Source organism: Bombina bombina, chromosome 5 (genome assembly GCF_027579735.1).
Source record: "Bombina bombina isolate aBomBom1 chromosome 5, aBomBom1.pri, whole genome shotgun sequence".
NCBI classification, from domain to species: domain Eukaryota; kingdom Metazoa; phylum Chordata; class Amphibia; order Anura; family Bombinatoridae; genus Bombina; species Bombina bombina.
Genome location: NC_069503.1, coordinates 1,016,167,919 through 1,016,189,952, shown reverse-complemented (window position 1 = coordinate 1,016,189,952; position 22,034 = coordinate 1,016,167,919). Strand labels below are relative to the sequence as shown.

At 38.9% G+C, this 22,034-nt stretch overlaps 1 protein-coding gene across 1 annotated transcript in view; it reads right to left on the bottom strand.

The window, feature by feature from the left end:
• CTHRC1 (collagen triple helix repeat containing 1) overlaps positions 1 to 21,788 on the bottom strand; it is a 142,225-nt gene extending 120,437 nt beyond the window's left edge. Inside the window, exon 1 of the mRNA XM_053715924.1 lies at positions 21,260 to 21,788. Within this exon, the coding sequence (XP_053571899.1) occupies positions 21,260 to 21,788 (529 nt within the window). The remainder of the gene's footprint in view (positions 1 to 21,259) is intronic.
• Between the last annotated feature and the right edge of the window lie 246 nt (positions 21,789 to 22,034).

Here is a 22,034-nt window from a genome sequence, read left to right as displayed (position 1 = left end):
GATATCTCAATTAATATCTTTAAACCGATTTTACGACACTCTCTGACATGGTGGACAGATCACCATCGTTTAGTTCAGGGGGCTTCTTTGTTCTTCCGACCTGGACTATAATCTCAACAGATACAAGTCTTACAGGTTGGGGAGCTGTGTGGGGGTATCTGACGGCACAAGGGGTTTGGGAATCTCAGGAGGTGAGATTTCCGATCAATATTTTGGAACTCCGTGCAATTTTCAGAGCTCTTCAGTCTTGGCCTCTTCTGAAGAGAGAGTTGTTCATTGTTTTCAGATAAGACAATGTCACAACTGTGGCATACATCAATCATCAAGGAGGGACTCACAGTCCTCTGGCTATGAAAGAAGTATCTCGAATTTTGGTTTGGGCGGAATCCAGCTCCTGTCTAATCTCTGCGGTTTCTATCCCAGGTATGGACAATTGGAAAGCGGATTATCTCAGTCGCCAAACGTTGCATCCGGGCGAATGGTCTCTTCACCCAGAGGTATTTCTTCAGATTGTTCAAATGTGGGAACTTCCAGAAATAGATCTGATGGCTTCTCATCTAAACAAGAAACTTCCCAGGTATCTGTCCAGATCCCGGGATCCTCAGGCGAAGGCAGTGGATGCATTTTCACTTCCTTGGAAGTATCATCCTGCCTATATCTTTCCGCCTCTAGTTCTTCTTCCAAGAGTAATCTCCAAGATTCTGAAGGAATGCTCGTTTGTTCTGCTGGTAGCTCCGGCATGGCCTCACAGGTTTTGGTATGCGGATCTTGTCCGGATGGCCTCTTGCCAACCGTGGACTCTTCCGTTAAGACCAGACCTTTTGTCTCAAGGTCCTTTTTTCCATCAGGATCTGAAATCCTTAAATTTAAACGTATGGAGATTGAACGCTTGATTCTTGGTCAAAGAGGTTTCTCTGACTCTGTGATTAATACTATGTTACAGGCTCGTAAATCTGTATCCAGAGAGATATATTATAGAGTCTGGAAGACTTATATTTCTTGGTGTCTTTCTCATCATTTTTCTTGGCATTCTTTTAGAATACCGAGAATATTACAATTTCTTCAGGATGGTTTAGATAAGGGTTTGTCCGCAAGTTCCTTGAAAGGTCAAATCTCTGCTCTTTCTGTTCTTTTTCACAGAAAGATTGCTATTCTTCCTGATATTCATTGTTTTGTACATGCTTTGGTTCGTATAAAGCCTGTCATTAAGTCAATTTCTCCTCCTTGGAGTTTGAATTTGGTTCTGGGGGCTCTTCAAGCTCCTCCATTTGAACCTATGCATTCATTGGCTATTAAATTACTTTCTTGGAAAGTTTTGTTCCTTTTGGCCATCTCTTCTGCCAGAAGAGTTTCTGAATTATCTGCTCTTTCTTGTGAGTCTCCTTTTCTGATTCTTCATCAGGATAAGGCGGTGTTGCGAACTTCTTTTGAATTTTTACCTAAAGTTGTGAATTCCAACAACATTAGTAGAGAAATTGTGGTTCCTTCATTATGTCCTAATCCTAAGAATTCTAAGGAGAAATCGTTGCATTCTTTGAATGTTGTTAGAGCTTTGAAATATTATGTTGAAGCTACGAAATCTTTCTGTAAGACTTCTAGTCTATTTGTTATCTTTTCCGGTTCTAGGAAAGGCCAGAAAGCTTCTGCCATTTCTTTGGCATCTTGGTTGAAATCTTTAATTCATCTTGCCTATGTTGAGTCGGGTAAAATTCCGCCTCAGAGAATTACAGCTCATTCTACTAGGTCAGTATCTACTTCCTGGGCGTTTAGGAATGAAGCTTCGGTTGACCAGATCTGCAAAGCAGCAACTTGGTCCTCTTTGCATACTTTTACTAAATTCTACCATTTTGATGTATTTTCTTCTTCTGAAGCAGTTTTTGGTAGAAAAGTTCTTCAGGCAGCGGTTTCAGTTTGAATCTTCTGCTTATGTTTTTTGTTAAACTTTATTTGGGTGTGGATTATTTTCAGCAGGAATTGGCTGTCTTTATTTTATCCCTCCCTCTCTAGTGACTCTTGTGTGGAAAGATCCACATCTTGGGTAGTCATTATCCCATACGTCACTAGCTCATGGACTCTTGTTAATTACATGAAAGAAAACATAATTTATGTAAGAACTTACCTGATAAATTCATTTCTTTCATATTAACAAGAGTCCATGAGGCCCACCCTTTTTTGTGGTGGTTATGATTTTTTTGTATAAAGCACAATTATTCCAATTCCTTATTTTATATGCTTCGCACTTTTTTTCTTATCACCCCACTTCTTGGCTATTCGTTAAACTGATTTGTGGGTGTGGTGAGGGGTGTATTTATAGGCATTTTAAGGTTTGGGAAACTTTGCCCCTCCTGGTAGGAATGTATATCCCATACGTCACTAGCTCATGGACTCTTGTTAATATGAAAGAAATGAATTTATCAGGTAAGTTCTTACATAAATTATGTTTTTGCCTGTAAAAAACCCCACAATACCACCCCCCAACATTACAACCCACCACCCACATACTCCTACTCTAACCCAAACCCCCCTTAAATAAACCTAACACTTCCCCCCTGAAGATCTCCCTACATTGACTCGTCTTCACCCAACCGGGCACCGATGGACCAAAAGAAGACATCCGGAGCGGCAGAAGTCTTCATCCTATCCGGGCAGAAAAGGACATCCGGACCGGTAGACATCTTCATCCAAGCCGCATCTTCTATCTTCATCCATCCGGAGCGGAACCATCTTCTTCTAGCCGACGCGGATCCATCCATCCTGCCACAACGCCTACTCGCCGAATGAAGGCTCCTTTAAATGACGTCATCCAAGATGGTGTCCCTCGAATTCCGATTGGCTGATAGGATTCTATCAGCTAATCGGAATTAAGGTAGGAAAAATCTGATTGGCTGATTGAATCAGCCAATCAGATTCAAGTTCAATCGGATTGGCTGATCTAATCAGCCAATCAGATTGAGCTCGCATTCTATTGGCTGATCGGAACAGCCAATAGAATGCAAGCTCAATCTGATTGGCTGATTGGATCAGCCAATCCGATTGAACTTGAATCTGATTGGCTGATTCAATCAGCCAATCAGATTTTTCCTACCTTAATTCCGATTGGCTGATAGAATCCTATCAGCCAATCGGAATTCGAGGGACGCCATCTTGGATGACGTCATTTAAAGGAACCTTTATTCGGCGAGTAGGCATCGTGACAGAAGGATGGATCCGCGTCGGCTGGAAGAAGATGGTTCTGAAGATAGAAGATGCCGCTTGGATGAAGATGTCTACCGGTCCGGATGTCCTCTTCTGCCCGGATGGGATGAAGACTTCTGACGCTCCGGATGTCTTCTTTTGGACCATCGGTGCCCGGTTGGGTGAAGACGACTCAAGGTAGGGAGATCTTCAGGGGGGTAGTGTTAGGTTTATTTAAGGGGGGTTTGGGTTAATGTTGGGGGGTGGTATTGTGTGTTTTTTACAGGCAAAAGAGCTGATTTCTTTGGGGCATGCCCCGCAAAAAGCCCTTTTAAGGGCTGGTAAGGTAATAGAGCTGTTAACTTTTTTAATTTAGATTAGGGTAGGGAATTTTTTTATTTTGGGGGGCTTTGTTATTTTATTAGGGGGCTTAGAGTAGGTGTAATTAGCTTAAAATTCTTGTAATCTTTTTTTATTTTTTGTAATTTAGTGGGGTTTTTTGTAATTTAGTTTAGTTTATTTAATTGTAACTGTAATTGTAGGTACTTCTAGTTAATTGATTTAATTTATTTATTGATAGTGTAGTGTTAGGTTTAATTGTAACTTAGGTTAGGATTTATTTTACAGGTAATTTTGTAATTATTTTAACTAGGTAGCTATTAAATAGTAAATAACTATTTAATAGCTATTGTACCTAGTTAAAATAAATACAAAGTTGCCTGTAAAATAAATATAAATCCTAAAATAACTACAATATAATTATTCGTTATATTGTAGCTATATTTATGTTTATTTTACAGGTAAGTATTTAGTTTTAAATAGGAATACTTTAGTTAATAAGATTTAATTTATTTTGTTAGATTAAAATTATATTTAATTTAGGGGGGTGTTAGGGTTAGACTTAGCTTTAGGGTTAATACATTTATTAGAGTAGCGGCGAGGTCCAGTCAGCAGATTAGGGGTTAATACTTGAAGTTAGGTGCCAGTGATGTTAGGGAGGGCAGATTAGGGGTTAATACTATTTATTATAGGGTTTTTGAGGCGGGAGTGAGGCGGTTTAGGGGTTAATACATTTATTAGAGTAGCGGCGAGGTCCGGTCGGCAGATTAGGGGTTAATAAGTGTAGGTAGGTAGCGGCGACGTTGGGGGGGGCAGATTAGGGGTTAATAAATATTATGTAGGTGTCGGCGATGTTAGGGGCAGCAGATTAGGGGTTTATAGGTATAATGTAGGTGGCGGCGGTGTGCGGTCGGCAGATTAGGGGTTACATTTTTTTATTAGAGTGGTGGCGATGTGGGGGTCCTCGGTTTAGGGGTACATAGGTAGTTTATGGGTGTTAGTGTACTTTATAGCACAGTAGTTAAGAGCTTTATAAACCGGCGTTATCCCAGAAAGCTCTTAACTACTGACTTTTTCCTGTGGATGGAGTCTTGTCGGTAGAGGCTCTACCGCTCACTTCAGCCAAGACTCTAAATACCGGCGTTAGGAAGATCCCATTGAAAAGATAGGATACACAATTGGCGTAAGGGGATCTGCGGTATGGAAAAGTCGCGGCTTGGAAGTGAGCGTTAGACCCTTTCCTGGCTGACTCTAAATACCAGCGGGCAGTAAAAAGCAGCGTTAGGACCCCTTAACGCTGCTTTTGACGGCTAACGCCAAACTCTAAATCTAGGCGTTTATTTGTAAAGCATCATAAACAAAACCTCTAATCCGTACAGTGGATTACAGTAATAGTTTAAAAATCAATTTTAGGTAACACACTGTTTGTAATAGGATTAAAGGGACATTATAATAAAAATAAAATGCTCTGTTCTGTTACAGCATTGCATTTTTACATAATTCCCTATATTTTACTTTGTTTTTAACTCCTGCAAAGGATTAGTTACATAGTCAAAGTTGTGCTGCTGGGCCAGTGAAGATGAGGATACTGCTAGTGAGCAAATGGGAAGCAAGTATACATGTGTATGCTGCAATCACAGGCCAATCACAGGCCATATATTCATCTGGAGCAGAATAGGGGTGGTCCAGGAGTGGATCTTTGGCTACTTATTTTGAAGGAGTTAAAGGACCAGTCAACACAGTAGATTTACATAATCAACAAATGCAAGATAACAAGACAATACAATAGCACTTAGTCTGAACTTCAAATGAGTAGTAGATTTTTTTTCTGACAATTTTAAAAGTTATGTCTTTTTCCACTCCCCCTGTACCATGTGACAGCCATCAGCCATTCACAAATGCATACACGTACCATGTGACAACCATCAGCCATTCACAAATGCATACACACTTATTCTTGCACATGCTCAGTAGGAGCTGGTGACTCAAAAAGTTTAAATATAAAAAGACTGTGCACATTTAGATAACTGAAGTAAATTGGAAAGTTGTTTAAAATGGCATGCTCTATCTGAATCATGAAAGTTTAATTTTGATTGAGTGTCCCTTTAAATACAGAGTAAAATACATAGGTAGGGGCAAAATGTCAGACTTGCCATACCTGACCAGTTAAGTTCCAAATACCTAATAACAGGATACAAGTGTCTATTATGCACTTTAGTTTTTTAATCCGCTACTCCTTATCCCACACTAATCACAAAGACACTCCCTGGGTGCTCCTAATTAATGTTCCTTATCTACTACGACAAGCTGCTGTATTTACCATTTAATTTAAGGTTTCTCCCCTTGTTAGGATTAGCTAAAATGTCTATTGGGCAGTGTTAATCCACTCATTCTGCTAGAATAGATGCAGATAATTTAATGAATTCAATAGGAACAATAGGAAACTACACACATTTACCTACCTACCAGAGAAATTAATCAGCAGGTAAAAACATTAAGATAATCAGCGTTGGCTATCTTCCTAACACATTCAGGAAGCAGATCAATGTTTTTGAGTCTTAAAGCCTGGCAAATACATTCATGGCTATTAACACACAACAATAATATACTTCCCAGGGTTTGCTTTCCCCGCCCCATCCCATAGAGGTTTGTTTTTTTAGTTGTGGCCCCAAAGCATTTTTAGTTCTATTTTCCGGGGTCACTAAATCTATGGCACACATAATTTGCTATGTTTTTCCCTCAGGGCCGCAAGACAAGCGCAGAGGGCCAAATGTGGCCAGTTGACCATCCCTGACTTATATGATGTCAGTGAATAAAGACACAATAAATATTGTAATAATAATAAATAAAATAAATAATTACAAGCACTGCCATTTTAGAAATAAACGTTGCAATGTGTAAAACCTACACTGCTTGGTGTTGTGTTTGCTGTGCAAAAACTTCATATTTATATCATTGTTCGCTGCACTTTCTATAGCATTAGAGTTGCAGCCATCTGAAATAGTTAAGCCACGTGAATTAGAAAAATTAACTAAGAGGAAAATTTGGTTGATCTTTTTTCGAAAAATGTAGGAAACAGGAGATTTGCATTGATAGACCTCTACTGAAGAAAAAGATATGTGGTCAAAGCGAGAAGCTAAACATAAGACCTGATTGCTGCAATAAAGATGATGTCTGACGGTCTTTTTAGCATAAATGGACAGTAAAGTTAAAATTAAAATTCATGGTTTAGAGAGAGCAATTAATTCTATTATCAAATTTGCTTTCTTCTTTAGGTATCCTTTGTTGAAGAGTAAACCTAGCTAGTTTCATAAAAGTTCAGTGCTATACATTGTTGGGAAAAATGATCGCGTGATTTCAATTTATCTACATTGGAACAGTTGTTCCAATGTAGACACTTTAACCCCGGCAGGAAAGGGTTAAAGAGTAACATACGTTTATACACAGAAGCCAGGAAGGCCTAAACCAATGTACAGTCTCTCGCTGACTCGACAAAATTATAATTGAAACAGAGAAATTTTTAAGGTTCCGTGCAACACTCAAGTCAATTTTGTTGACCTGAAAGAGGAATACTCCTCCAATAAAAACAAAATAAACTTAGCCAAACAAAACAACATAATATAATAAAACAACATTAAAAGAAAAAAGAGCAGTTCTCAGTAAGTGCTCCCTGGGATTCAGGCACAAGTAAGCGAATGGATGTCCACAGACAAATGTTCCCGTGCCTGGTTTGGAAGTATGTTGTCAGTGGTAATAACTATGATATCCCTGTACTCTGTGATAAAAGGCAGCAAGATTTTATCAAAATACTCAAAACACTAACCTATGCATACAAAAATAACAGCAATTTTAAGGTATAGTGCACTGAAAACAGCGTAATTAGTATTAGGCGCGATATTAAAGTGACAGCATATGCCGGGTTCTCCCTGTATATTACAACCTCCATTGTGAACTTTTACATAGTAGAGAGCTTCTCATTATTTCTCTGAGAGACAAATCACCACTCGCCACGACAGCCTTTATTTTTATACAATTCCATGAGGGCTGACCCTGAGAATGACTGTGTGGAAAAACCACGGCTAGACTGGCAAAGTTTTTAGAATTGGCCTCTAAGACTATTTTTGTAATATTTCATGTTTTTACCAGGTCTCCCAAGGTCTCTGTTGGCACCTCTGTAAGCCTAATGAATGTATCCGAGTCAGTCTACAGTTGCGCTTTTGTCTCTATGTATAGCTTATGACAAACTGACTCCTGTGTTTCAGTCTCCCCTCCCTCCCCTTTATTTTGGAGCCTTTTGTCTCTTCAAATCTCTTGCATGTTTATGTGGGGCTTTTGCTTTGAGATAAAGAGATCACATCTGAAAAGGAAAAAAAAAAGTGTTTCCATTAGATTTCCTTTTCTATATCTGTGCAGAATTCAGTTTGATTTCTCCTGTGTGACGAGCAGATGCCCAGCGGTAAACCACTTCCTTATAATGCATTGCCAAGAATGTACCAGTAAATAGAAGAAACACTACTGTTCTCCTGGAAGTTAGTCTTAAAATAATTCTGACAAGTCTCTAAAATTATGGTAATGGTGTTGAGGCAACTTTGTTTTTATTATAATTCATATCAATAAGGGGTAAATTGCAATATTAAAATGTCTTTCCCTATAACTATTAACTTGACACAGAGCCTGACATTAGCTACAGAAAATGTATTTCCAACATGCCATTAATTAATTTGCATACATTTTGTGAATCAGTACATGTATCCTCTTTCAAGACAAAATGTGCACTTTGGTAGCTGCATAATTATGGTTCATCACAGTATTACAGGGATAGGAAAATCAAAATTAAACTTGCATGATTCAGATAGAGACTGCCATTTTAAGACACTTTTAAATCCACTTCTATTTTCAAATGTACTTCATTCTCTTGGTATCCCTTGTTGGAAAATAATATGCACATATCCTACACTAGTGGGAGGTAGCTGCTGATTGGTGCCAGGACACATTTGTCTCTTGTGATTGGCTAACTAGACATATCCTCACTAGTGGAACCTAGCTGCTGATTGGTGCCAGCACACATTTATCTCTTGTGATTGGCTAACTAGATGTGTTCAGCTAGCTGCCAATAGTGCAATACTGTTCCTTCAGCAAAGGATAACAAGATAATGAAGCAAATTTGATAATAGACGTAAATTGGAACGTTGTTTAAAATTGTATGTTCTATCAAATCATGAAAGAAAATGTTGGGGTTTCCTGTCCCTTTAACAAGTCAGCTCCTACTATTTGCCCTTTAGTATAAAGATATTTAATATCAAGAAATGTATTTTAGTGTTAGAGTTTTAGTTCCCAATCAAACATGCAAATGCATGGGAATTCCAAATGAATCCATCCCCATTAAATAAAATATTAACATAATAAAATAATTTTGGAGTGCGCATATACGAACACACATACACACACACACATAAATAAAATTGAACCAATAGGGGGCGTGTCTAAGCCGCAGTCATGTCCAGACGTGTCTTCTAGTAGCTCCGGTATTATCTTGAACATTTGGATATTTATTCTTCACTTCCAGAATTATATCATCATTCTACTCATTATATCTCTACCGGAGAAGAAGACTGATCATTAACGATCCTGTTTTTGCCTTATTTCTACATCATAGACCCTTAACAGCGGAGACCTCTGACTGCGGCCCATCTCACAATTTTAACATCTTTTCCCCCCCGGCCTCATATTGAGCCGGATAGAATGGTTGCACCCGAGCTTGATGAGGTTTTCGTACAGTGAAGGGGTAAAGAACATTGGCTACTAACTTTTGCAAACAAGCGGAAAACTATACTGCTCCATGATGGAATCCGTAGCAACAGCCTTACTGCAACTACTCGCTCGCAAGATGGACGGCCATCACTCCTCCCTCATAGCAGCATTAAGAGTTGAGGGAGCGGACGATAATGAAGATCTGAATATCAGCTCAGACTCCAGCATATCCGCTATTCAGCGTGAGATAGAGGCGATCTGTTGCAGCGACTATCTACAGTGCCCAGAAAAAGACGATCACATGGCTAGTCTTCCCAGAGTTATTGCAGGGCCTACATCTAGCTCTCCACTGCCAGACGCCACACTCCCTACACGTCCACGCCCCGACATATCACCCAGTCAAGCTAAGCTGAAACCGGGCCCTCTGGAGATGCGGCCGGTCGAAAGAGGGATTCGGCTAGGTTTCAATTCAAAACTCTTTATCAGAGGCTCACCGTCCACTGATCCGAATTCACTAACGAGCAGGTTATTAAGGTGCCGAGTTGAACTTTCCTCAGCGGTAGAGCTTTCTCATAGGTACGCTCTGCATTTTGAAAGGGGATTCATATGGCTCAATTATCCACGATCTTGCCTTCACAAACCGATGGGCATAGGCTGAAAACGGTACAGTCATCTATGGCGATAAGGACTCTTGCCTGCAGCCAGTTATTTACCTCCCTACAGTTTCATTGATATTGTTAATAAGGTTGGAGTCTGTCAAATCACTTGGAGATGCTTTACATGTTTAGTATATTTAGTTACCTGATGAGACTGCTGCCCCCTATATGTTGTTAGAGCAAAGGGATCCCCTAAGCTGTAAACCCCCCATTTCGACCCTTTATATTTAACTATATTTATTCCATGTCTCAAAACAGGCTTAGTCTTTATTAGTAATTTAACCCACATATGTCTGCCAGGTAGGGTCTTCAACTTACCTAACTTCCCACAGTATTTGTGTAACTACCATCACACTGATCTATATAGGACACTTGACATGTTTTATGCAACAACCACAGATTGGATATGGGGCAGATTGTCCGCTGTTTAACAGTATAGGTTTAGATAAAGCAGAACAAAAGCATAACAGGTCCTTTGAGACACAAATGTTACAGAGTACAGTCTTATTCCTACATACTGGATAATTATTCTCTGCCCTCAAATCTCACACCTATTCACCCATATACTCTCTCTTATATAACTCACACTGCAATTTTTACCACCCTCCATATCTCTATACGTATTAATATAGGAAGCTTTTTGCAGTCCCTTAAGCACAGATTGATCCCTCTTATAGTCTACATTCACAAGTGCTGCATGCACCTTTATATTAGTAATAACCATGAGATTTCCCCAGTTATTTCTTACTAGGAGGATGGAGTAGATGTTATAGGTTGTTATGTTTAGCTAACCTTAACTAGGTGGGGTTTCCTTTTCAAAGTATCTCTCTATTTCCATATCCTGCATGACCAAGCATAACCTACAGCTTCCACCTGACATCTCATGCCTCCTAGGTCTCACTCTTTTTTTTCCTACACATCGAGGACCAATCTTCATCATTTCAAATTAATAACACTGTATACCTCTTTTCTACTACCCTGTTTGATTTAGCATTTACTACTGAACCCATCGGTTACTATATCCTTAGTAAGTCTTATCCTTGCCCCCTACACAGCTATCTCTACGCACTCCTACTGAGCCCCTTTGTGATTGACTGGCAGATTCCCTTTACACATGCCTTTATAATAATAATGCCTGGATGCAACCCCTATCCTTAATAACATATTTTTTCCTTCTTAAAGGGGAAAAAAAAAAAAAGAGGTCCGGTTTATATTATAGGAACATCCCCCTACCCCTCTTCGAGCGGCTCTTGCCCGCTGTACCCCCCTTATCTTTCATCCTGCTAACTAACTGAGCTCATTGTGTATCTGGGCTTTAGTTACCACAAGCTAATCTATATTAAAACCTGAGGTCCTTTTCACTGCAACTCAACATGGTGCAATGTGTCTCTCCTGATACTCTTATTAACACATGGTCACAGAGCATGATTTATTAGTTAGATTGGTCTGGGAGCTGAGACTCAAATTTGAATCCTCATCTGTTTGCATACCAATATACTCTTTATGTTGTTGATATTTGATGTGTGTTAACGGAGATACCATTTCTTTTTTTTTTATTTCCTTTTTGTAACTAGACTTCATTACATCACTGACCATTGAATTGTTGAGTTGTTACTCTCCTGCTACCTGTATGTTTTGAAACCTCAATAAAAAAAAAAATTAAAAAAAAAAAAAAAATTGAACCAATAAAAATCGGCACTGATCATAGGTTTAAGGAACCACATATACCTACAACTAGGCACTGTTTATTGGCTTCTGGTTCACAACTGCTAGTGGCTGATAGACAATATATACTTCTGCTATACATAAATTAGAGAATCTGTGAAAGACGATCACAAAACAGAGGACTCTTCCTAAAGTAATACTGTGATTACAGAGAAATGTGCAGATATCTTGTGTTGTTATATTAATAAGAGCGGCAGCACCCTATTGTGCTTAGTAGAGCGTCCTCTGTTTTGTGATCTTCTTTCACAGATTCTCTTCTTTGGATTAGTTTTCAACTTCAGAGGAGCAGTCCCGATTCAAGAGCCAGTACACCCAATCCATTTGGGTTTTTCATTTTCCGATCGTGTTGATTGACACCCCCTGCTGGCGGCCAATTGGCCGCAAATCTGCAGGGGGTGGCATTGCTCCAGCAGTTCACAAGAACTGCTGGTGCAATGATAAATGCCGACAGCAGATGCTGTTAGCATTTATCGATGTGCTGCAGACATGGTTCGCTATATCGGATCATGTTCATCCGCACAATGCTAAATGGACCCCTTTGCATTTATGTTTTATAAATCTATGTTTTATTATTTTAAGTTTTACATTTGTCGTTATATTGATTCTATCTTATTTCATTACTTACTAATGCATATGCTTTTTTGCACCCCCTAGTGTTGAACACGATAGTGTTATCAAAAGTAGTTTTGTCTATACATAAATTAGGTGTTCTACGTTTTTTACACATAAGGGAGTTTTAATGTATGGGTCAGGAATTTGTGTAGTAATAAATATTGTGTCTACTTTGTGAACAGTAATTTGTATCAGCATTTACAACTGGCTACCAAGCTATTGAACCTATGTATTGTTTTACATTATCACAATATTGATATTTATTAAATATTTATTTAGCAATATAAATGCACTAACCTTTGTTTTGTATTATTTATTTATTTAGCATATTTACAACATTGAAGGGAAGTACCATCACTGATATTAACCTGAATCTTACTTCATCCCACCAAAATAACCCTTTGCTAGGATAATCCTATCCTAGCCACACATTCTATCAACCACATTGACCATTTGCTTCCTGAAAGTGCATGTTATATCCATGCACCTATCCTGCCAAAGGCTCAAACCTCCAATGTAATTGACTCCATATCCATTATCTACAACAAAACCCTTCCATAGTAAAGCTACCAAAATTAAAAATCCCACACAAGAAAAAGCCTAGTACACATACAAAATAAATCCACATCCATAATACAAATATCTGTCATCCCACCCAGAAACCCAACGGAAATACCCCCACCAAAGAATGTCCATCCTTATGCAAAAAGGAGTATTAAAGAAAAGTGGACTCCTTTTTGCATAAGTTGTATCCAGAATGCACCTCATCTATAAGATTCTACTTATAAGATTTTAGATAAAATATTACATATTATATTATATTTGAGTTAGCTCTTTGTTCTCCCTTTTTCTTTTTAATGTCCATCCTTAACCCATAATTTAGCAATGTATTATTTGCTTTTCTCCTTCTGCAGCCTATTCACATAATCCCCTGCTCAGCCCTGACTGGGACAGGGGTAACAGTGGTCCCTCATTTATCAAGTTTATGAAATTCAGATTGGTTAATTCACAAGCATGCTTCTGTTTGGATAAGAAGTAGAATAATAGAAATTGGGATGTATAGGTTGTATAAGTATTAAAAATGATGTCAAAATTATGTTTCTAAATCCTAACATTAACTTAAGCCCTAACTTTCCAACAATAAATATGTTTGTCAATTAAATAGCAAAAGCTAACTTGAACATAGCATACCAATTTAAAAAAAGCTTCCAATTTACTTCTATTATTAAATTTGCTTAATTCATATGGTATTCTACCATCTAGTGCTCTTGCATATAGAGAACATTCTTGCAAAACTGCTGCCATATTGTGCTCCAGAAATGGGCCGGCTCCTAAGCTTAAATCTCTGCTTTTCAACAAAGATATCAAGTGAATGAAAAAAAAATTAATAGAAGTAAATTAGAAAGTTGTTTCACATGCTCTATCTGAATCATAAAAGAAAAAAGTTGAGTTTGATATCCCTTTAAGTTACATTTTTGTGTGGCTCATATTTTCAGAGGTCAGTGGCTTCAGTAGAAAGGATTCTTCACCCATGTGCCACCAGCTGAAGTTTACTGACGCAATAGACACCACCAGCTCTCTTAGCAGGCACTCATATTATATGTACATATGCCTCTGAAAAACAGTAATACATTTTTTAACTAGAAGCATTTTGCTAATGGAAGTATAATGCAAAAATGTGTTTATTTAAAATTGAAATGCACCCGTGTACATTTCAGTTTTGTCCTTTTTTTCCAGTTGAATCTACAATTTACATAACAAGTAAAACAAAAGATAATAGACTAGATTACAAGTGGAGAACTAATTTATTGTGCGCCCGTAAACGGGCAAAATTCGTCCGTTTACGGACACAGATAAATAACCAGCCATTTCAAGTGGCTGGTTAATGCTACCGCGAGCTTGTGGTAGCACTTAGAGCTCATTGAATTAACCAGAGGTCAGACCTCTAGTTAATTAAAATAAGATCCCCAAATTTGCCCCAAAATAAAGTGGATAGTTCCTGTATGAAATAAAAGAAAATATCAGCATATTTATTTGTGTAAATAAGAACTGCACAAAGCAGTTTAGGGTGTTTATTGCAGCACGGCTTACTTCCTTCACTGCGCTAAGTTCTCTGCCGTGTCTCACGGTATGAAAACGAGGCTCCCATTGGAGCCTATGGAAGTGGACTCTGATGAGCGCAAAGGTTCCCTGCAATGTGAACGCGAGGTCATGTTCACATTGTGCTGCACCTTTAATACCTGTACACATTTGCTTGCGCCGGTATTACTAAGTAGTGCGAAAATATTGCCCTTGCGTACACACAATTTTGTGCTCCACTTGTAATCTGGTCCAATGTATATTGGAAATACATGTTAAGGTATTTTATAGGCACGAATATAAAAAAAAAAACATTTAAAGAAACCTACAATATGTGCATCTCAGCTGTTTATAAAGCTAAAAAGGATTGAAAACCGCAAAATCAATTCAGCACTAAGCAGCAGTTAAACCTGTTTGAACTTAGTCAATACCTAGACAAGTGTTCCGCATTTCAATGGCAATTTCAAACTTTTAAGTCGCTATTTTTTTCCCTAGACTGAATTGTTACAAATGATTGATCAACAAAAGGAAACATAAGACTTATTATGTAGTAAGTGATAAAGATGCAACCACATCATGCCATCATTCAGTGTTGTGCTCTTTCATTTTTTTTCACTGTTACTGGACTGGAAGAAAATGCATTTTCTCTTGTAAGGTGTATCCAGTCCACGGATCATCCATTACTTGTGGGATATTCTCATTCCCAACAGGAAGTTGCAAGAGGACACCCACAGCAGAGCTGTAATATAGCTCCTCCCCTAACTGTCATAGCCTGTCATTCTCTTGCAACTCTCAACAAGCTAGGATGTTGTAGGAGAGAGTGGTTAAATATAGTTAGTTTATTTTCTTCAATCAAAAGTTTGTTATTTTTAAATAGTACCGGAGTTGTGCTATTTTATCTCAGGCAGTAAATAGAAGAAGAATCTGCCTGAGGTTTCTATGATCTTAGCAGGTTGTAACTAAGATCCATTGCTATTCTCACATATGTCTGAGGGGATTACACAGATGAGGTAACTTCAGCGAGAGAATGGCGTGCAGTTTATTCTGCTATCAGGTATGTGCAGTTATAATTTTTTCTAGAGATGGAAAACACTAGAAAATGCTGCTGATACCGGATTAATGTAAGTTAAGCCTGAATACAGTGATTTAATAACGACTGGTATCATGCTTACTCCCAGGGGTAATACCCTTATGATATTGCAATATAAACGTTTGCTGGCATGTTTAATCATTTTTATATATGCATTGGTGATAAAACTTTATTGGGGCCTAGTTTTTTCCACATGGCTGGCTTAAATTTTGACTAGAAACAGTTTTACTGAGGCTTTCCACTGTTATAGTATAAAAGTTACAGTTGGTGCAGTTAAAATTACAAACTGTGACATCCAGCTTCCCTCAGGAGTCCCCTGTATGCTATAGGACATCTCTAAAGGGCTCAAAGGCTTTCCAAAGTCGTTTATTGGGGAAGGTAGGACCACAGCTTGCTGTGGCAGTTGGTTGTGACTGTAAAAAAAACCCAAAAAAAAAACAAAAAACCAAACAAACAAAAAAAAAGTATTTCGTTTTTTTGATCCGTTTTTTTAACTAAGGGGTTAATCATCCATTTGCAAGTGGATGCAATGCTCTGCTAGCCTATTACATACACTGTAAAAATTTCGTTTGATTTATTGCATTTTTTTCACTGTTTTTCAAATTCTGACAAAATTTGTTTCTCTTAAAGGCACAGTACCGTTTTTTATATTTGCTTGTTAACTTGATTTAAAGTGTTTTCCAAGCTTGCTAGTCTCATTGCTAGTCTGTATAAACATGTCTGACATAGAAGAAACTCCTTGTTCATTATGTTTAAAAGCCATGGTGGAACCCCCTCTTAGAATGTGTACCAAATGTACTGATTTCATTTTATGCAATAAAGATCATATTCTGTTTTTAAAAAAATTATCACCAGAGGAATCTGACGAGGGGAAAGTTATGCCGACTAACTCTCCCCACATGTCAGACTCTTTGACTCCCGCCCAAGGGACTCACGCTCAAATGGCGCCAAGTACATCTAGGGCGCCCATAGCGTTTACTTTACAAGACATGGCGGCAGTCATGGATAATACACTGTCAGCTGTATTAGCCAGACTACCTGAACTTAGAGGTTAGCGAGATAGCTCTGGGGTGAGGCAAAATGCAGAGCATACTGACGCTTTAAGAACCATGTCTGATACTGCCTCACAATATGCAGAAGCTGAGGAAGGAGAGCTTCAGTAAGTGGGTGATGTTAAGACTCAGGAAACATACCTGATTCTAATATTTCTACATTTAAATTTAAGCTTGAACACCTCCGCGTGTTACTTAGGGAGGTTTTAGCTGCTCTGAATGACTGTGATACCATTGCAGTGCCAGAGAAATTTTGTAGACTGGATAAATGCTTTGCAGTGCCGGTGTGTACTGATGTTTTTCCAATACCTAAAAGGTTTACAGAAATTATTAATAAGGAATGGGATAGACCAAGTGTGCCGTTCTCTTCCCCTCCTATTTTTAGAAAAATGTTTTCCAATAGATGCCACCACACGGGACTTATGGCAGACAGTCCCTAAGGTGGAGGGAGCAGTTTCTACTCCAACAAAGCGTACTACTATCCCTGTCAAGGACAGTGGTGCTTTTTTAGAGCCAATGGATAACAAATTAGAAGGTTACCTTAAGAAAATATTTATTCAACAAGGTTTTATCCTACAGCCCATTGCATGCATTGCCCCTGTCACTGCTGCTGCGGCGTACTGGTTTGAGTCTCTGGAAGAGGCTTTACAGGTAGAGACTCCATTGGATGACATACTTGGCAAACTTAGAGCACTTAAACTAGCCAATTATTTTATTTCTGATGCCATTGTTCATTTGAATAAACTAACGGCTAAGAATTCTGGTTTTGCTATACAGGCGCGCAGAGCGCTATGGCTTAAATCATGGTCAGCTGACGTGACTTTAAAATCTAAGCTACTTAACATTCCCTTCAAGGGGCAGACCCTATTCGGGCCTGGTTTGAAGGAGATTATTGCTGATATCACGGGAGGAAAAGGTTGTGCCCTTCCTCAGGACAGGTCCAAATCTAGGGCCAAACAGTCTAATTTTCGTGCCTTTCGAAACTTCAAGGCAGGTGCGGCATCAACTTCCTCTAATAATAAACAAGAGGGAACTTTTGCTCAATCCAAGACGGTCTGGAGACCAAACCAGACCTGGAAAAAAGGTAAGCAGGTCAAAAAGCCTGCTGCTGCCTCTAAGACAGCATGAAGGAACGACCCCCTATCCGGTAACGGATCTAGTAGGGGGCAGACTTTCACTCTTCGCCCAGGCGTGGGCAAGAGATGTTCAGGATCCCTGGGCGTTGGAAATTATATCCCAGGGATATCTTCTGGACTTCAAAGCTTCCCCCCCAAAAGGGAGATTTCACCTTTCACAATTATCTGCAAACCAGATAAAGAGTGAGGCATTCTTACACTGTGTACGAGACCTCCTAGTTATGGGAGTGATCCATCCAGTTCCAAAGGAGGAACAGGAACAGGGTTTTTACTCAAATCTGTTTGTGGTTCCCAAAAAAGAGGGAACCTTCAGACCGATTTTGGATCTAAAGATCTTAAACAAATTCCTCAAAGATCCGTCGTTCAAGATGGAAACTATTCGTACCATCCTACCACTGATCCAGGAGGGTCAATATATGACTACAGTGGATCTAAAGGATGCTTATCTTCACATTCCGATACACAAAGATCATCATTGGTTTCTCAGGTTTGCCTTTCAAGACAGGCATTACCAGTTGTAGCTCTTCCCTTTGGATTAGCTACAGCCCCAAGAATCTTTACAAAGGTTCTAGGGTCGCTTTTGGCAGTCCTAAGGCCGCAGGGCATAGCAGTAGCCCCTTATTTAGACGACATCCTGATACAGGCGTCAAACTTCCAAATTGCCAAGTCTCATACGGACGTAGTACTGGCATTTCTGAGGTCGCATGGGTGGAAAGTGAACGAGGAAAAGTGTTCTCTATCCCCACTCACAAGAGTTTCCTTTCTAGGGACTCTGATAGATTCTGTAGAAATGAAAATTTACCTTGACGGAGTCCAGGTTATCAAAGCTTCTAAATTCCTGTCGGGTTCTTCATTCCATTCCGCGCCCTTTGGTGGCTCAGTGTATGGAAGTAATCGGCTTAATGGTAGCGGCAATGGACATAGTGCCGTTTGCATGCTTACATCTCAGACCGCTGCAACTATGCAGGCTCAGTCAGTGGAGCGGGGATTACACAGATTTGGCCCCTCAACTGAATCTGGACCAAGAGACCAGGGATCCTCTTCCCTGGTGGCTATCTCGGGTCCATCTGTCCAAAGGTATGACCTTCGCAGGCCTATTGGACTATTGTAACAACAAATGCCAGCCTTCTAGGTTGGGGTGCAGTCTGGAACTCCCTGAAGGCTCAGGGATCGTGGACTCAGGAGGAGTCTCTCCTTCCAATAAATATTCTGGAACTAAGAGCGATATTCAAGGCTCTTCAGGTTTGGCCTCAGTTAGCAACTCTGAGGTACATCAGATTTCAGTCGGTCAACATCACGACTGTAGCTTACATCAACTATCGAGGGGGAACAAGAAGTTCCCTAGAGATGTTAGAAGTTTCAAAAATAATTCACTGGGCAGAGATTCACTCTTGCCACCTATCAGCTATCCATATCCCAGGTGTAGAACACTGGGAGGCGGATTTTCTAAGTCGTCAGACTTTTCATCCGGGAGAGTGGGAACTCCATCCGGAGGTATTTGCACAACTGATTCTCCGTTGGGGTAAACCAGAACTGGATCTCATGGCCAGAACGCCAAACTTCCGTGTTACGGATCCAGGTCCAGGGATCCCAAGGCGACACTGATAGATACTCTAGCAGCGCCCTGGTCTTTCAACCTGGCTTATGTGTTTTCCACCGTTTCCTCTGCTCCCTCGACTGATTGCCAAGATCAAGCAGGAGAGAGCATCGGTGATTCTGATAGCACCTGCGTGGCCACGCAGGACCTGGTATGCAGATCTAGTGGACATGTCATCCTTTCCACCATGGTCTCTGCCTCTGAGACAGGACCTTCTACTTCAGGGTCCTTTCAACCATCCAAATCTAATTTCTCTGAGGCTGACTGCCTGGAGATTGAATGCTTGATTTTATCAAAGCGTGGCTTCTCCGAGTCAGTTATTGATACCTTAATACAGGCATGAAAGCCTGTCACCAGGAAAATTTACCATAAGGTATGGCGTAGATATCTTTATTGGTGTGAATCCAAGGGTTACTCATGGAGTAAGGCAAACAGAGTAAGGGTAGCGCTAAAAAGCTTAGAGGATAATCAAATAGAATGAAGATTTCAGAAGTGATAATAATGTTCTTATCTACTCGGGGCAATTGGACATGTGTGGTGTAGTGCAATGAAAAGTGAGCCACTAAATAGTGAAGAAAAAACTCTCTAAATAAGGCTATATATATATAAAAATGTACACCAAGTAAGAAATAACAATGCAGATTTAATTTATAAATAAAATATATAAATAAACTGGAATAATGTATTGAAGGTGCCGGCACCAATGGCGAAAATTAAAAATTAAGAATATATAACACAGACAAATGTAGTCTAGAATAAAAACATATAAGATACAAAGGAAATATATAGTAAGTTGTTGGATACAATTTGTGACCACAGTATCTAACAGAATTCATAAAAAAGGATCTGTGACTCCTAATATAAGTCAGTCCCGTATGTAGGATATTATAATGGCAATAAGTAGTTCCCAGTTCTATTGATAATTGTTTACCGTACTGGTGTTTCTGGTTACCGTCCTAAAATAGTTGGAAACAGAACTGTTTGCGGCCGTGGGTGATATAAGGAAAAAAACGCTCCGGCGGTACTGTCCAATCCTTTGTAGGTGTCAAGCGTTGTTGCTATTAAACAGCAATATAAAGTCCCAATATGTCTGGATAGCCTGTGTATTGCCGTGGCTAAGTTGCAGGTAAATCCTGGGGCCGAGGTATTTGCTGGCAGCCGTGACACAAACTTCTGGGCTGTACCTCCAGGTCCTATTACCTGTTACCTGTTCCGGTGTGTGGATTAACAGGATAGGGGATCCGTTGGAAAAAATATGATGTTGATTAGGTATATTGGGGATTCGGTAAATAGATCCTGGGTGAGGGATTACGCATATGTATACACCGCTTGAATGTTAAGACGGCTTTAATGCACCTCACCTACTAAAACCGAGTTCCCCACTTAGGAAAGAAAGTTGTATGAGCAAATCAGTCTTCTTTTGTTTTGTAAGTTTCTTTATGTTTTCGCTGTTTCTTGTAAGTTTTTTGAAGGCCCCGCTCTTGCGGGGGAATATCCTAAAAAAGATGTCTTAGTTATTTCACTGTTTTGTTTATTACTTTCATGATCATTTGTATAAGCCCTATGATGGTTAGGTGTTTGTAATAAGGGTTCATATCTATTTTGGAGGGGGATTCTCCAATTGTGGTTGTAGTTATCTTTATGCTTAAAGTGTTCCTTATGGTGTGGAAAATGATTTGGATAAGGTCTGGTGTAGTCATTTTCGTGTTGTTGGTTATAATGATTTGGTCTATGATAATTGTTCGTTTGCCTATTCGAAAATCTGTCATATGTATATGATTGATTATATTGGTGGGGTTGATATGTTGATCTATTTTGAACTGAATGGGGATTGGAATAGGTGTTTCTATCATTAGAGTTATATTGAACTGGATAATTGTTACGTGTGTCTCTGTTTGTTTCAAAATTATTGGACCTATTCCTATTCCAATATTGATTATTTTTAGTGAAACTCTGATTGTGTTGTGTGTTCACATTTGTATATCTTGCCTTGTTTGTGTTATATTGCCTCCAGGTTGGTTCATTGTAATTATTTTCTCTTTTATTACGTGTTTGATGATGAGTCTGTGTTCTATTTTGGTTTGGATTGTCTATATTACTGTTGTGAGAGGTGGTATAATTTGATTTATTGTGTATTTTTGAATGATTCTTACTAAATAAAGAGGCCAAGTCTTTCTTAGATGAAGTAGTAGTATTATCCGCTATTGTGTCTGCATTTTCAGTACATGTCTGTTCATCATTCATAGTGCTAGTATCTTCTGTTTTTTTGTAATCATCCAAATCCCTATTGAATTTGGAATTCTTCTGAGTGATAATGATTTCTTTCTGTTCAGAGAGTTTATTAATAATCTCTAATTGCGTCTGTTTGTAGTTATCATTTATATCTAAATTATCAAGTTTATTTTTAGATATTTCGATTGTTTTTTTAATATCATTAAGGTGAATTTTTCTAGCTTTAACAATAACTTTCATAAGTCCAATTGAAGCCATTTCTAGAATCTCAAACCATTCATCTGATAATGTGTCAGGTAAATCAAATGTGCAGTTTTTTTTCAGCCTTAGGCCTCTAGGTACCATGTTGAGATCAATATAATTCTGTATATATTTGATTTCTAAAGTATGTTTAATTTCTTTTAGAAGTGTATTCTCTAAATCTGAAAACATTTCATCTAAATTAGATTCTGTAGGTATTACTGTTGTAGTATTAATATTAGATGCAATATTTTTAAGAATAATGTCCCTCTGTGCAAAGATATCCATATTTGTGTATAAATGAAAGTACTAGTGTGTTTCTAGTGAATGTCTTTATATATATCAAACTTT